This window comes from Thermobia domestica, chromosome 5, assembly GCF_964235325.1.
Source record: "Thermobia domestica chromosome 5, izTheDome1.hap1.1, whole genome shotgun sequence".
Classification (NCBI taxonomy): domain Eukaryota; kingdom Metazoa; phylum Arthropoda; class Insecta; order Zygentoma; family Lepismatidae; genus Thermobia; species Thermobia domestica.
This window is the reverse complement of record NC_137458.1, coordinates 40,196,259-40,213,551: the sequence shown is the minus strand read 5'-3', so window position 1 is coordinate 40,213,551 and position 17,293 is coordinate 40,196,259. Positions and strand designations below refer to the sequence as shown.

At 33.3% G+C, this 17,293-nt stretch overlaps 1 protein-coding gene across 4 annotated transcripts in view; it reads left to right on the top strand.

Annotated features, from left to right (window-relative positions):
* The window catches only part of trx (histone lysine N-methyltransferase trithorax), an 81,702-nt gene that overhangs the window by 44,991 nt on the left and 19,418 nt on the right, over positions 1-17,293 (top strand). For all 4 annotated transcript variants that reach the window (XM_081758617.1, XM_081758619.1, XM_081758621.1 and 1 more), the window contains 5 exons: positions 798-942; positions 3,234-3,428; positions 5,446-5,700; positions 9,887-10,048; positions 11,243-11,355. In XM_081758617.1, the coding sequence (XP_081614743.1) occupies positions 798-942; positions 3,234-3,428; positions 5,446-5,700; positions 9,887-10,048; positions 11,243-11,355 (870 nt within the window). The remainder of the gene's footprint in view (positions 1-797; positions 943-3,233; positions 3,429-5,445; positions 5,701-9,886; positions 10,049-11,242; positions 11,356-17,293) is intronic.

Genomic DNA, 17,293 nt, shown 5'->3' with positions numbered 1-17,293 from the left:
GAGGTGGCAAGTTGCAAATTTTAGGTGATCATCAAGATTTTCTCAGACAACTGTTTAGAATTCAAAATCTAGTTGACTACAGAAAAGCTTTCGTCAATTGAAGCAGATGAATTGCTCTAATACAAAGAGGGGATTGACCATGAAAAAGCTACACTTTGACATACTGTAATGTTATTTTAATTGTTGTCCTGTTCCTCTCAGAACTCAGTTAATTCTTAAGGTTTTAAGTTTTAGGAAAGATATGTAAGAAAACTATTTTTTACTGTTTAAGAGATACCAATGCTCAGCTTTTCATTGTTGCAGGAAATAAAACTTAATGAATAATAAATTTAATTCTTGGTTATAATAATTGGACTCAAACACGCAGTTACTTTTCCAAACAAATATGCTTTTATAATTAGTTTTATCTGGACCTTTAGACAACCAAAATCATCATTAGGATAGTAAACATATGGCTAGCGTTGATTGTTTTTTGTGCCTTGGGATTGCTCCAGTCATAATACCTTACACGCTTTTATATATATATATATATATATATAATTGCTTCATAGGCAAAAACTGTATTGTGTATCTAGGGTGCCTTTCTGAACTTAATTTTGATTCTTTTGTTGAAGAATCAAAGAATAAAATAATACATTTTCACAGAAAGTATTTGTTTTATTCTTCAAAATAAATTTTGTTCTTATAGAATGTACTTAAAAGTACAAACCTTAAAATTTAAATATTAAGATATTTTAATAAATATTCACTACTAGATATTTTTGTTCAAGAATTTTGTACTTTTTTCCCCTCTATAGTGTTAAGTCTTCAGATGATAGTTCTGGAAATGAAACTGTTAGAAGAGAGAAGGTAGCTCCATGTTTAGACCCTTTTTCAAAAGACAGCCGAGGTGCTGATAATGCGAGGAAGGATCTTTGTAATGGCAATATCTTCTTAGGGCAGGTGAGTATTACGTACACGAAGTGAAAGACATTTTAAATATTCAATAATAATACCGGGTGTGTTAAAAGTCAGGGGTCATAGGCTAACTCCCGTTATGAGTGAATATTTGGAAAGTAGAAAGAAAAAAGTTGTCGAAAATGTAGTTTTCAATCTGAAATAGTGGAATTTTTCCAATCGTACTGGCCGTTTGGGCTCGACATAGGTAAGGCACCGTATATTACATACAAAAGGACCGTTTTTAGATCAATAGGCAGTATATGGCAGTTCAAATCGCACTTCGAGCAATTTTTGCTGAGCAACACGGCTATTTCTCTGTTCTGAAGTGAGTAAACGGCCACCAGTCTTGCGTATTTTTTTAATCATATGGATTTCATTTTGCAAGAAGCGAACTTGCTCAGTCGAGATGCTTATAGCTTCTGTTCAGCCATGCACTTCCACTCGTCTGTCAGTTAAAACCAAATCATGAACTTGTTCAATGATTTCGTGAATCCAGGACATGACGTATCTTCAAAGCTTGTCCTGCCGCGCTTAAATTTACACGAAATCTAACAATTTCATAGGAAGGACATGAGTCCTGCAATGTACGTAAAATTCTCCCATGAATTTCCTTTGCTGTTTTCTCTTTCAGAAGAAAAAAAAAAATTAATTACACCACGAATTTTAATTTTCAGTTTTACTATTACTGGAAACACTTGTTCAAGCAGTTATCAAACAAACTAATTGCTGTCAAATGATTTGAGATTATTTATTCCTTGAAACAAAACTTTATGACTACATAACAGATGACATTAGCGTCATCTATTAGTGTATGAACCAAATTACTTATCAAGCCACTCTCATATTGAAATATTTTCAGTGTATAGGTAGATAAAAGAAATTTCATTTGAGTTGTGGGTGAAGGTTATTGGGAAGAAACATAGAATACCACAAGGAACAGGGTTCAAGAAAAGAAAATGTTAAGTTCAAAAAGACTGATATTTCTTTCCTACTACAGTAAAACAGCAATATGTATGTCGCTCGAATAGCATTTTTCTCACTTTTCCATATAAAAGATAACTTGAGTCTGCTAGTAGATATTAGGGTTTCCGTAAGTTTGAGGTGTCCCTTATTTTTGTGTATGTCTTCATGTATAGAAGTCGAATTTTAAGACACTTGTTACGCAGTATCTTCAAAAATGTTCATTGTCTGTAGATCATACTGGAACAGGGTATAAAAAAAGAATTAGTACGTTGTTTGGTACCAAGAAACAGTCATGATGTTATGCCCATCTCGATGTATATTAAATCGTTGAAGCTCAAAATAAATTGCATGAAGTAAACGGAGATGACATTTTGTGAGATTTTGTTTAGATGTAAGGAAGAAAACAATTAGTAAAATCATTAATGTAGTAATGAAATATTAATATACATATGTATGCTTCAAATGTCTAGTGTTCATAAACTTTCCTTACTAGCGTTTCGTACTGCACAACCGCAATTTTCGAAGTACATCGTAAATTCATATATCATTACAAAATAAATGTATTTTAAATTTGTATGAAAACTCTCCAACCAGACCAGGGAGTGAACCTTGAGTCGTAGACCGTCAATGCTTTGTAAAAATCACTCCCTACTGAGTCCTCTCTCCCCAAGACAAGCCATGCATTCTCTTTAGATTGAAGTTTAATCAACTTCGTTAATTTTCTACACGTAAACATATGAAGAATTAAAAACTCTGCTCTGCGTAAGATATCTCAAGAAGTGTGTGAACAAAAACAGGGTGTCTATCAGTCACGAAAGTCATGAAATCAGAAAACGGTCTAACAAAAAGACATTCAAAAGAGCAAGGAATTTATGTGATCAATTTTTTGTTTTGAGAAGTGACGTGAGTTGACCAGATCTGAACAAGATGTCAGAGGAAACCGAAACGGTACAGTTAATAATACATTAAATTTTAAATAACATGCAATTTACAAACATCTATTTCAGTGTCGCTTACAAATAAAGAATGGAGTGGGAAGTGTACTATTATTGATGGAATAACAAATTGAGCGCATACAAAAATCAAATAAATTCCAAATAATAATCTTTGTTTTTTTGTTGTAAAGTTGAGGAATCAGCTTTTATTTTATCTGTAAGTGCGAATCCGGTGGGAGTTTTTCACACGTACATATTTGTAAGCACTCACCTTCGTTCGAGAACTCAAGTCTGGTGACGTGGGTACAGAAAACGAATATTTAAGTAAATTTCATTATCGAGTGTTGTGTGTAATAGGACAAATTTGGAATTATATTGTTTGTATTTATTTTTCAGTCGAATACTATTCAACAAATAAATACTTCCTATTCAAGTACTCAAGATGATAAAGAGCAAACCTTAATATGCGTGGATTTTTGGGAAACGTATGATCCAGAGGAAGTTTGTAAAACAGGCTTTGGTATTATTGGTTCCGACCCTATTCCAGTTTGGTCGTTGTGTTACTTATGTGGCAGCGCTGGTCAGGATAAGGTAAGTGTTAGGTTGATATTTAAAGCTGTACAGAATGACATGAGTCGTGGTTAGTATCGTTTATTTTTGGGAGAGCAATAGGAAAGTTATATAAGTTTAAATTTAGACTTGAAAAGTTCCTATAATAGTAATGATTAGTAATAATAATAGTAATAAAAAATAAACTGATTTTTTTCTTTTAAATAGAAGCGAGGATTGAAACCTACGGTTTTTCATTATTTTATAGATTGTAATGGATTATTTGTTGTTTGTTTAGTCATATTTCCAAACTAAATTGCTTTAGTTCTTAAAGCGAAGAAACTTTTCCAGTTCAATTCGGCATCCTACTGACAGTGAGTCATTAAAAAAAAAAAAAAAAAAAAAAAAAAAAAAAAAAAAAAAAAAAAAAAAAAAACTGAAGAATGCTTAAAAGAAAGGTATCGTTAACGTTGTCTTCGGATAACAAATCACTCAGTTTAAAAAATGATAAAATAAAATTTTGAAACTAATAGTATTATTTAATATGGACAGGGTGTCTATCGGTCACGAAAAAGTCACGAAATCAGAAAACGGTCATGAAAGTCAAGAAAGTCACGAAATTTAACTTTTGAGTCACGATTTTTTTTTTTAATATTTATTATTTATTTATTTATTATCTCTACAAATGTAAATATAGATTGGAAAATTTTGTTCCATAAAACGGTAAAATTCACCACCAGAAATGTCTATTGTCAACTTTAGACGCTATCAAATTGCAAGCAAACCACGCTTCTGTCGCATGGATGAAAATTCGGCCTAATTCGCATACAAATTCGCTCTTCAGGATGTTATGAAATTTTATGATTTGGTGAAGAAAAGGTCACGAAAAAGTCACGAAATTTCATTTTTGAATTTTAGTAGACACCCTGATAGAGAAAGGGGACACTGTAGAGCGTTGGACTCTCGTCCGCATGGTCCCGGGTTCGATTCGCGGTCGGTGCTTCCCAATTTTAGGCATCCACCCAGCGTTGTGAGGCAAACTGGAGTGTCACGTGAATAAATGATGTACCGGCTACTAGGTCCAGAAAACTCCTAATCGTCTGTTAGAGACAGGGCGACGCATCTCGCTGACCACGTGTTCGTCGCTAGGTTGGACGTACTTCAGCCGGTCGCTAACAGATGGCGTTGGAGCAGCTGAGGGCCACAAAGGGATGTTACGCCAAGTGTTCTTTCTTTTCTTTTTAATATCAAGAAAAAGTATTCAAAATATTTTTTCTATTAACTTACATAGTGTCAGTTTCTAGGAAGTACATGTTCGGTCCCAGATTTACTAATCTGTAACTAATAACAATTTTGATAACTTCACTATTCAGAAATACAGTAAGAAGTTTGAAAACAAAATTATTAAAAGTCATAATTGTCAGTGAATTATTAACTTAAAATAAATTTAGTAAAGTATATAGAATATACCATATTTTGAAAAGGTATTTCTAAGCACAGTAAGATTGATAATTCGAGATAAACGAATCAACAACTGTCATAAATATTGTGGAACGTACTTTGTTTTAAATTTCTTTTTTTTCATGAAATTCTTGAATCAAGAGTATTTCGAACACACTGCTATTTCCTTATTCAGAAAAAAAAATGAAATTAAATCTTTTGAGTTTTTCGTCCCACGGTTATGCCGGTTAGGCTAAAGGGGACTGTGATTATGAGAAATGAATGAAATGGTGGCAGAGTTTCAAACCGGAATAAGAATAATTTTATGAGAGTAATAATTCTGGAAATTGTTGCGAGTTTTTTATTTATTAATTAAAGGGAATTCTTAATCTTTGTAAAACTGTTCCTTTCTGCTTTTAAGAACAGCAAAAGGAAAATACTGTTTTAAATGACGGCGTTTAAGAATATCATGAGATGAAAACAGGCAAGTAGAAACTAGTCAAGTTAAGATTAAAGTTTTAAATATTTCATTTCTTTCGATTCAATATTGTTTTTCCTTTGTTTTAAAAGTGAAATTGCTAATGTGTAATATATATATTTTTTTCTTTTTTGTTTTTAGCTGATACATTGCGTTGCGTGCTGTGAATCGTACCATTCGTTTTGTATAGAAGATATGCTGAAGGACACAGAGTATTCTATATGCCAGGAAACAAATTCGAACAAAGATCAAAATTGGATTTGTCCAAAGTGTACAGTGTGTCACCATTGTGGGAAAGGTGGACAGCAGTTACGGTGTCATCGTTGTCATAAAACATATCACGCTGAATGTATAGGAGGTGACAAAATAAATCGTGGAAAAGGAGATTATGCTTGGGTATGTATACCCTTTTAGGTAGAACGACGAAAATCATATTTTGTAGTTAACTCACTTCATTAGTTGTTTCAGTACAGGGAAAAGCATTATTCAAATTTCGATTATGTTGACGATATTGTATTTCAGTACTTATTTTTCTGAGGTTAGTGTGTTCAGTTAACAAAAAGTACGTTCTATAGTTTGAAATGTTTTTCGTCTGTTAATTGAAAGAAAAAAATAGTATCGAAGAAAAAAGCTGTGAAGATCTTTTTACTTTAATAACGATAATTTGTATTTGGAAGATGGTTGCGTGGTAATTTTATCTTCGTTTTTTTGTTATACGAATATTTGCCGGAGTAATTAATGTTTTTGTGTATACTTTTTCATAGACCTTGGTGTATCATAAATTAGACATCCGGGCCAGAACTACGTACGTACCTGTTATAGTGTTCTCTTTTGAATGTTACGTCCTATGATTTATGCTTCGATACTAATGAGAGACGGTGTTCATAAGGTGAATGATAATGGTGGAATGAAGAAAGTTGGAAACGGGAGAACCCCGAGGAAAGCCACACACACGGCGCACAGTGGAGTATTTGACCCTAAAACAAGGACAAAGGTCGAAAAAATAAAATTTAAAAAATACATAAAATAAACTTTATTGTTTTTCGATAACTGGCGGATCTTGTAAACATAAATTCCATTATTAAAATATGAAATGAACGTAAATAATAATTGCTGAAGTCACTGAATTTTTCTGGTCATGCGAATTTAAATTAGTGTGGCCGCGCGTACAGTTTTTGTGGTATAAATTTTAATAGTTGTAATAAGGTCATTATCAACAAAAACTGTATTGTTTTAAAGAGCATTGATAGAAGTTTTAATTTTATGATATGTGAACATTTTAGCTCGAAGTCTTGGTGGTTAAATATGTAATGAAATGTCAAGAGCTTTTTGCAAGAAAAAAATATAAAGTTTATAAGTTAGGAAGTGTTTTTGTTTATGTTCTGATTCTAGTTGATCAATGATTCTTTTTGCATTTAAAAGTTCACTCTTTTGTTAACTTAGTCCAAGAATAAAAGTTCTGCTCCAAATTACCCCATGAAAATAAAAAATAAATAAAAAAAAAAATATTTACAAATTATATCTAATTTGTTTTTTTACGTGAGTTCAAAAGGCCTTACAGCAGCTCCTTGACATAAACCTATGAGTTTAATCTTTAGTTGATTGAGTTTATACAGAAAAGTAGAATTAATTTATTCAGGTACGGTATGATGCAATTCTATAATAAATGACATGTACTGAAACTTTTAAGTTCATAAACTGCACCATGAATCATAACGCATGGAATTTGTTGTCTGTCCTTCATACAAGGATTAGGTTTTTCGAATCAATATTACACTTAGCCTACAAAATCTCTATTAAACAATGGCATGCTAAATCAGAAGAAGAGAAAACCATAGTTAAAGAGACGAAGAAAAGAAATTCAAACCAGTTTCAGAAAAGAGATGGATTTGTTAGTGGACATCCCTAAGCAAGGCCATGGCAATACGAACGATGAGAACACTTCAAGAAGGTTTTTTGCTGACCACGAAACTGCTGCCCGAATAACTGCTGTGGATTTAAACTTGATAAAAAAAAAAAATTCAAGATTATTCTGTAGGCAATTTTTAGTGGTCATGAAATAGACGTGGAGAAATTTCAAAACTTCGCTACTGCCACTGCAGAACTTTATGTAAAACTATATAATTGGTACCCAATGACTCCAGCCCTATATAAAGTTTTAATTCATGGCCCAGCAATCGTAAAGCATGCTATTTTGCCTATTGAACAACTCTGAGAGGAGGCAGCTGAGGCTAGAAACAAACATTTACGACTTAGAAGACGCAGTTCAGCAATAATAGCAGTCGTCTTCAATGAGCGACATCTTAATCGCGTCCTCCAGACAAAGGGATAATTTCGATTCTTTCCTCTCGAATTAACATCCCATCCTACCTACAAGAAAAACAGACAGTTTCCGTTCATACAGTGCTCCACACATAACAAAATTTAAATTTAAAAAATAACATAACCCATCCTAAATTCATTTACAACTTCAAAACCGATGCAGATTTTGGAAAAATAACTTCACCATTGGATTTCTCTTCAAACGGGGACGTTGTTTAATATGTCACATGACCATATTGCCATTTAAAATTAACAAGTTGATTCCAAGATGGCGGATGACAACCTTAACCACGTTATAATGTTTCTCCCTACCATCAACATTGATTCCAATTGACTTCGAATCGACTGCATTTACAGTTCGTCAAATATTTATCTCGGTCCAGAATTTTGTCCCTGTACAGTATATCTAAAAAAGTGTATTGTTGTTTCTATTTTATGTTTGTTACTTTTTTATCCATTATTTGATGTAGTAAATGTTAATTAATAGCAAAACTAAGAGTTTTCTCTTAAAATGTTTCAAAGTATTTACCACAGACACTTTAAAGCAATAAAAAAATATAATTAATACACAAGATAATGTAATTTCCCTGATTTCCCTGACTGTTCAATACTGCAGGACTACGTTTTGGCTATAATGTATCTTTAAAACTGTAGGTAAACACAATTTAATCGATTATTTTATGATACTAAATGGTAAATATTTTTGTCCGGTTTTCAAGACTAAATATTCCATTGTGCGGTGTTTGTACATCACAAAGTCCACTTGGTGGGAGCTGGGATCTAATCAGGGACCCGGAGCACCAGAGGTGAACACCACTGAGCCGTGCCTTTTACTAGTCTTTAAGGCGTTATGTATCTGTAACACTACTATGTTGTGTAAGAAAGCAAATTATTTCATTGCAGTAACACGATTCTCTCGTTGGTTTATAGCCTGTTTTAAGTCCGCTCTGTCATTTGCCATAAAATATACATTATTTACTAATGTGTAAGTTGGTTATGTATCTATTTTGGAATTTGGCTTTATTGAAGTCTTAGGTGCTGTTAATATTAAACTTACCTCTGTATGTTGTATACCAAAACATACGGCATTATACCTAATCATTCCTATTACTGACAAACCGTTGCACTATTCTTTGATAGTTACGTTTTGGAAAGGAAGTGAATCAAAGGAAGAAAACTTGCCATTAAAATTAACTTTTTTTTAACAAATGACAATCGGAATCATGTTGCAAAATGTAGAAAAGAAAGAATTACTACAACTCTTTTCCTGTTTCCGGTCGTCAAAACTCAGTAGCAAGATGAATCTGTTCATGATTTCAGAACTAAAGATCAGTAGATGTGAAACAATATAGATATCCCAGTTTTTCTGGAACTGACATTTTTATATGCTTCTATGTCATAAGTGGAAGGGTGAAAAGAATAAAGAACGTATCGTAGCGTTTTGTAAGTAATTAGTACGTTTGAAATTAGAACATTTATCAAAGTGCGAATACAGATATAATGTTTTTATATTGCAGAAATAAAAGTAATTCTACGATGTATTATTTGGTTGTGGTTCGAAGCTTAATGTTCCTTCAGGATCAAAGCTGTGAGAAGATATAAACTTACAGCTTACGACGCAATCAAAACTTCATGAGATCTCACCGGAAGTCTAACCTGAGTTTCCCACGCCAAAGTCGCGTACGCTAATCTTGTAGCTACCAGGGAGTTCTGACATGTATTATTTATAAGATACAAACTGATACGCAGGTAATAAGTATTTATTGCATTTGAGATGCGCTTATTACTTTATTTATGTTACGGAAAAAAATATAAATACAATATACGGTATATACAAGGTGCAACTGTTTACACACAAACATTCCAAATTTAGCTTCTCATTACTTCTGGGAAACCATTTATTACAAGTAAAATAGTAGTAACATTGTATCCTTAGAACCTCAGTAACTATATTTTCAAGTAAGTGAATTTTCTAGAGAAGGTCTCCACATCGTCATTTTTTCGTTTGCGATCCTGTGATCGTAACCGGAAGAAAAATAATGCAATGACGTGTATTTCGTTGGAGATGACTTGTACTGAGTTGTTTCGTTTATGCGAGACACTTCAAAATTCGGTTATATTGTAATTGACAGGTGAGATGTCCTTTGCTACTGAGATGGCCAGAATAACTGTCTAATAGGAAATTGCTACTATAATGTGAACAAGGAATATAGGTTAAAAGAAAGAAATATATGTATATATATTTCGTTCCATATTTCAGGTGTGTGCGGCGTGTTTTCGGTGTAGAAGTTGTGGAAAAGCGGATGTATCTGTATTTGTGGGTAACCTTACTTTTTGTAAAGCTTGTTTCCATCTACGTCAGAAAGGAAATTATTGTCCATTGTGTCAGAGTTGTTATGAAGACGATGATTATGATACTAAGGTATGCATTATATCGTGATTTGTAATATAGTTAATCTTTAATTCAGTTTCCACCTGTTTTTAGTAAGTAGTATTTTTACTTTTCTGAAGTTCCTTTAAATTCAGGTAGGAATATGGCTTCAAACATTTGATTTCATCAATTAAGTTCACATTTGAAGTCATAACTACTGATTTGTATTTCCTTTCTTATAGTCACAAAATACGAAAAGTTAGGATAATTTCTTAAATACTATACTTCGAAATACAAATACAATAAAACCAAATCATATAGTAGATCTCTTGTTAATACATTTGAGTGATCTAACATCTGCAGCCATAATTTTTAATAAATTGTTGCAGTTAATCAACAAACAGGGATACGCTTATAGGACATTTCTGCAATAATTACTATATCATTAAAATAGTAAAATATGTAGTACTAAAAATAAAAAGTATTTGAAAAGCTTTTTCGTTGCTGTTATTAATAAAACTAGAAAAAAATACAGAACATGTCAGAATTTTCCAGAAATAACACTCCAAATTTGAAAAAAGCTGAAAATACTATTTCGTATCTTTCAGTTATATCAAATTCAAAATGTATGGATTTTTCCTTATGAGTCAAGCTATAAAATTAACATTATCACTGAGAATGATAATATAAAGAAAGAATATAAACATACGAAAGTTTAATATATTAATGCTCGATTTAAAGAAAATGCAATATTTGATTATTAAATATAGGAAGCATTATATTCAAAAGTAATTCGCAAGAAATTCAGCAGTTTGGACATTTATTTAAAATAATAAAATTATATCAGGCTATAGACATACAGGGGCATTGAAATGGACATAGACGTGATTGTATTTGATTTTTTTAACGAACTAATTAAGAACAATATATGCATAATGTAAATAATTCATATCATGAACAATCCCAAACGAGGTGATATAAGGAGGTTAATAAGGAATGAACAGTGTTGGTGCAGCTGTTACTTAAAAAAAAAAAAAAAAAAAAACTTATGAAAAAGATCAAGGTATGCCTGAAATAATGCAACTAGTTTGTAAAAAGTAACAGTTCTAGCTTTTTCTTTTGTTATTATTATTTGTGTAATTTGTTTTTTAATTGCAATATAATGTGATATGTTTACTGTTTCATTGTGTAGTATTGGTCCTGTTATCAAATGCAATTAAATATGTCGTATTTATCTTTAAATAGATGATGGAATGTGGAAAGTGCAAGTGTTGGGTACACGCTAAGTGTGAGGGACTATCAGATGAAAAATACCAAGTTTTAAGCTTTCTTCCTGAATCTGTAGAATTTATATGCAGGTAAGCAAATTTGTCCTTGTGAAATAATATAAGCGAGTGCTAATAATAAATTGTGTACGAAGGCGTAGATCTAAATGATTGTTGTACAATTACATGCTTCAAAAAGAAAATGCAGTCCTTACTTTGAGATTAGTCTAGTGTGTTGATAAAATCCATAAACAAAGGAATCAAGGAACAATATGTCTTTTAACAAATGTTAACACTTGCCTATAAGGAGTGTCTGTAGAATCAGTTTTATTCATATATTTATTACCAGTGTCATTAGTTGCTAGATGATATATCGATTGTTAAACTCACATCTTTAAAAAAAATCCACTCACAAATACTTCCTAAAATGTTAATCACAGAGGAACCGTTATATGAACCAAAATCCAAATCTATTGGCAAATGTAACGTAATAGCCCTAATAAATGGAAGAAGGTCGTATTTCCATATGTGAATCTTGTACGAGCACGATTATTTGTATCAGTGAAGAGAGAGGAAAATCTGATTACCTGTACCGAGTGGTGCTGCACTTTAGTTGCTATGGACGAAACTAAACCTGATGTTAACCGAGCGGTTCCGAATACGAATCACTGAAAACTTGCAGGTAAGGTGTAAGTTAAGAAAAAGAACTTACCCTCCCGAAGGGGCTGGAAATAAATATATATATATTAACAGAAAGCCTTAATATTTTGTGAAATTGGGAAGGAAGGTATACGGTACCATCCCGGCATAAATCGCCTTTATATATATATAATAAATGTTATTCTGGAAAATTTACTTTACCACGAGGTCCCACTTCGTTTTTAAATAAGAATACTCAATTTTAAATGTTAAAAAGTGCCTTAATTTTGTTACCATAATATTGTATGTACAGTACAAAATGAAACAGAAATACTAACCTCAGGGTTTGAAAAAACCCGGGCTTTTTTGAAAAAGCCCAACCCACCTGGGCCCATATGGGTTTTTTCGGGTTTAATCGGGTTTTTTCGAAATATTTCAATGTCTTTGGGGTAAAAGTGTTAAAATGTGATTTATATTTCAAGATTGTCATTGTCACAGTTCATAACAGTTTTCTTCTTACTGCTGTTTTGAAAAAAAGGGCCGCCATTTTGAAATTTTACATTCGATCGCCGAGAAAATCTATACAGCAAATTTAGCATATCTCCTGCTTCCACCGTCAGTATTTCAACTTAAAAGACAGAAAATTGCGCTTCGTAGCGTGGATACCGCTGTTTTGAAAAATGGCCGCCATTTTAATATTTTAGGTTGGTATGCCGCCAAAATCTATACAGGAAATTTAGAGTGTCTCGTGCTTGCACTCTGAAAATTTTAACTTAAAAGGCCGAAAGTTGAGTTGATTTTGTGTTTAACGTCCCTTTCAGCAGCGAGGCTATATGAGACGGGACCTACTGATTAACGAGGAATCCGAACCACATGGGCTCCCTTCGGGAAGCAAAGCCGGGTCCCACATCGAAGTCGCGTACACTAACCGCGTAGCCATGAAGGAGCTCGGCAGACAAACGAACAAATGTAGATCAAGTCATCCAGAAGCCTGACTGACGTTCGCCAAATATGAATACCAAAAGGGGTCTATTAATTTAAAACAAAGATACAATTCATGTTGTATGAAATAAATAAATGCTTTAAATTGTCTTATATGAAATTAAATCTTCCAGCGTAAATAAACCTGCCATATTTTCTCCATGAGAATACGGGATACCTCAGATCCCCCCTTCCTCAACTTTTCAACACAATGCAATGAACTGTAGTCTGGTTATGAACAAAAGTATAATAGGACGCGGTGGCTCAGTGGTAGAGCGTTCACCTCTAGTGCATGGGGTTCCTAGTTCGATTCCAGCTTGCGCCAAGTGAGCTTTGTGGTGGACAAACACCTTTGTGCGTGGGTTTTCTCGGGATTCTCACGTTTCTTCCCACTTTCTTCATTCTGTCATTTCATTCATTTCTCATCATCACCGTCACCTTGAGCATAACAGGCATAACAGTGAGACTAAAAGTAAAAGATTTCATTTTATTTAATTTTTTTTTTTTTTTCAATAATATAATAGGCGAAAGTTCACTAAGCAGCAGCTGCTTTTCTCTGTTCGTACCGTGCAATTAATTGTACAGACTGAAGATGCCTAAAAACTTAAGATGTGCTATAAAAATGCTTTACAGGAAAACAATATGCAAATTATTTAAATCAGTGGTACAATCTACTTTCAATATTTTTCGCGGATTTAGCAATATGTATTTACATGGCTGGATCTGCCAAAATTACGTTCGTCAGTTTAATCTGATGAAAAGCTGATTTTTCTTGTGTCGTGTGTAATTGTCAGGTCCAGATTTACATTTTTCTAAGACGTGGACCAAAGAACTATTCTGTGCCCCTAGCCTCTAAAAAAGATTATAATTCTTGTTAACTTATCCAATGTGTTGCCATTTATATATAGGTTCCGGAGAGTATCCGAGTTTCCATCAAGTGCAATGGAAAAGGTAGCATTGCAAATTTCGCTCGCTATCAAGTCGAACAGGGTGGTGTTATAACTTCCTCGAAACTGTTACATGCAACAGCGTACTGTTCATTCACTAATTACGGGATTCGCAGCTAATGTCAGAATTTTTTGTTTTTCACTTTTCGAATAAGCTGATATTGATAGAAGAAATGGAACGGAGTTAAAATACGGGACATTTCCCTGTCTCGACTAAATTTACGGGGACGCGGGACACTCGGGCCCAAAATCGGGACATTCCCGTTTTTTACGGGACGTATGGCTGGCTTAAGCGTAAAATAAATAGTTTTATTGTTGAAGTATTCATTTCCGATTCTTCTGAGTTTAATTCCGGAATTTCCCGAGCACTTCTTTCACGGCGTGTACATCAAAACTTCCACTAGTACGGAAATTTGAACTCAGCACTTGAAATAGTAAGCGTTATATAGTCTTCGAAACCCTGAGCATTAAGCTTCTTAAATTTGACAAGAATTTTTACGCTATTACTGGTGTTGATTTTACAGAATGCTTATTTGAAGAGTAGCAACAAATGACTGAATTAAACTGTTATTGTTGGAAAACCAAATTTTAGTTGAAGAACCTTGTGTTTTATAAGAAATAATACTAATAGTTTTACTAATGTTTTTACATATGTACTATTAGTACCGGTATCTATGACCTTAAACCCGTCAAACGTATGAGTGATAATGTCCCTCGGTGTCGCCAAGTCGACGAGCATACTATTCACGGAAAATGTTTTCTAAAGTACAAAATTGCTTATTTTACTTCAAATAGGCTATAAACATAATCCATACATTAATTTGTTCTATAACTATCTCAAGCTAAGGTAAGTGCATTCAGAACTTTATAAAGCTCTTATGCTGAATGTTGTTGTATACCTTAACGTGAAAGCCTCTAATTCGCCCAAGGAAAGTCTAAAATCTGTTAAAAATCACTTACAATGTGATCACCTTAGTTGTATCAATAATATACTAACAAATAGGTCAAAAACCCAGGTGGGTTTTAAAGTGGGTTTTTTCAGGTGGGTCCACTTGGGCAAACCCTGACTAACCTGCAGATTTATGTTGTATTCAAGGAAATTGTGCTATTATTGCTATAAACCTGTGGAAAGAAACCTTACTCAAATATTAAAGGAAACATTGGTGTGCGATATTCCGTGTTTAAACTTGTATTATCTTTTTGAAATTATATATAATATATATATTAATAAATATTTCACGTTAAAATTTTGCTCTGCTGTCACAATATACATTATTCCAGGATCGTGTTGGCCTTAGCTTATTGTTAAAATATTCTAGAGGCGTTACGATCCTGAAAACAAAACATTCTCACAATTTACCAAATGGAAGTCTGACATATTGGGAACTGCGTACACATCAAATGAAGACAAATAGTTTCAAATGTAATGTTTATTTTGTAGGTGCATGCCTAAAATGAGGTAATGAATGGGACCAATGCCAAATTTCTATTTTGTAGGTGCATGCCTAAAATGAGGTAATGAATGGGGCCAATGTCAAATTTCCCTTGTCCAAATTCAAGGGAGGATTCTGTAATATAAAACGATTCAAGTACATTCCTCGTTTTGAGCATAGAAATTGGTTTTATCATATAGAATGACTACGCTAATTCTCTTAAATGTCCCTGTTTTTCCTTGAGTAAGTGTCCTGAGCATTTCGTTGTTAACTTGTCCAGCAGATTTGAATTTGGACATATCACGGTTTTTTGTGATTCAGGAAATATTCTTCAACCAACGGTTTTCATATATGATTTTACAAATCTACACATCATCTAGCAACAATTCAGGTACATACAAGATATCAGTGAGCCTCTCGAAAGTAATGGTTGGATAAAATAATTACTACAGGAGTGTAACATTAAGCTTTAATATTAGGGTCATTTCATATGAAATCACCAAATCAAGGTGGCTCATATGTTTTAGATTTTCTTCAAGTTTTGTACAAATGTTGTGGTACCCAAACATAACACACCTGTAAAATTTTACAGCTCTACCTCAAAGGGGATTCCTGTAAGAGACATTCGAAATTTGGGGACTTTGTGTAAAAACACCTAAGTCCGCCCTCGAAGTACTGAAATCGCTAGATCTCTGGAGATATTGAAGCTATTCGAAAATAGTTTTCATTAAAACAATCTTAGAATTTGTAGCATTTAAAACATTGTAATAATAAACTTCCCAAGTGGGGTTAAGCATATTAATTTCACCAACAAAGAAAGAAGAAAAAATGTCAAAATTCGGCAATTATGTCTGAAAAAGGCCCACCTAACATCAACCTCAAATCTTCAAATAAGTAGCTCTGGTGTTTGTCTTTAACATATTAAAAAATTAGGAGGGTGTTTTTTGTATATTCAAGAAAAACAAATTATGACACAATGTAAGTTAAGGGCGGATGTAGGCACTTTTTGCACAAAACCTCCAAATTTCCAATGACTGTTTCCAGTTAATCTTGCTGAAAATGTTTATAATTGTCAAGACTGACATGATTTAATAAATGAATTGTGCTAGAAATTTGAAACTTCAAGTGTTATTGCTGAAAGGACCCCGATTCTGTCAGTTCCAAAATCACGGACTAATATGAAAACAAACTGTTGAAACATTTCCAACAACCGGGTATCTCGTTCGTAAAGCCCAGATCAGAAAGGAGCATACAGTTACATTTTTTGCTTTCCAAATTATTCTTTCGAAGTATGTTAACGATGTTTTTCCTTAGATTAAACACGTTATCTACTTCAGAGATGGATCAGCAGCCCGATATAAAAACTATATTTTTTTAAAAAAAAAAGTCAACTTATGCCTCCAAGAGTGATTTTGGACTCACTGCTGAGTGGAACTATTTTGCTACAAGCCACAGCAAAAGTGTTTGCGATGGCATAGGTGGAACGCTGAAATGTCTATACGCTATCTCAGACTAGTTGATAGGAAAACAAGAAAACTCCCCTACTCTCCTCCTCTTTCTCGCCGCAAGAGGGGAAAGCAGGTATACCACCCCTGACAGGGAAGGAAACGTTTGAGACATTCATATCGGTATTGTTTAAAATCTAAATTTTCCACTCCAGTACGCGCGCGCTTTTTGTCAATGTGAGGGAGTTTGCTGTTCCTTTTAGCTACTCTTAACCCATCCATCATTCACAACTTTAATTAATATGGTTATTTTAAGAAAAGGATATAGCATTGTTTATGTATTTTATAGGACTAATAAATATTGATTTGACCATTTAAAAGAAAGCATAACAACAGCTATTTATAAACCAAATTTATGCTGATTCTTTTATTTGATGTTAGAAGGGGGAGGGGAGAGTTGTGAGGAATAGTTGACATATGCTCTTACTGTAAAGGAAGAAACAAAAATAGTTGTATATTCGATTGGACATCGAATACGTGGAATATAGCTGTGAAGATTGTATGAATTTAGCGTGTGTGAACTCTG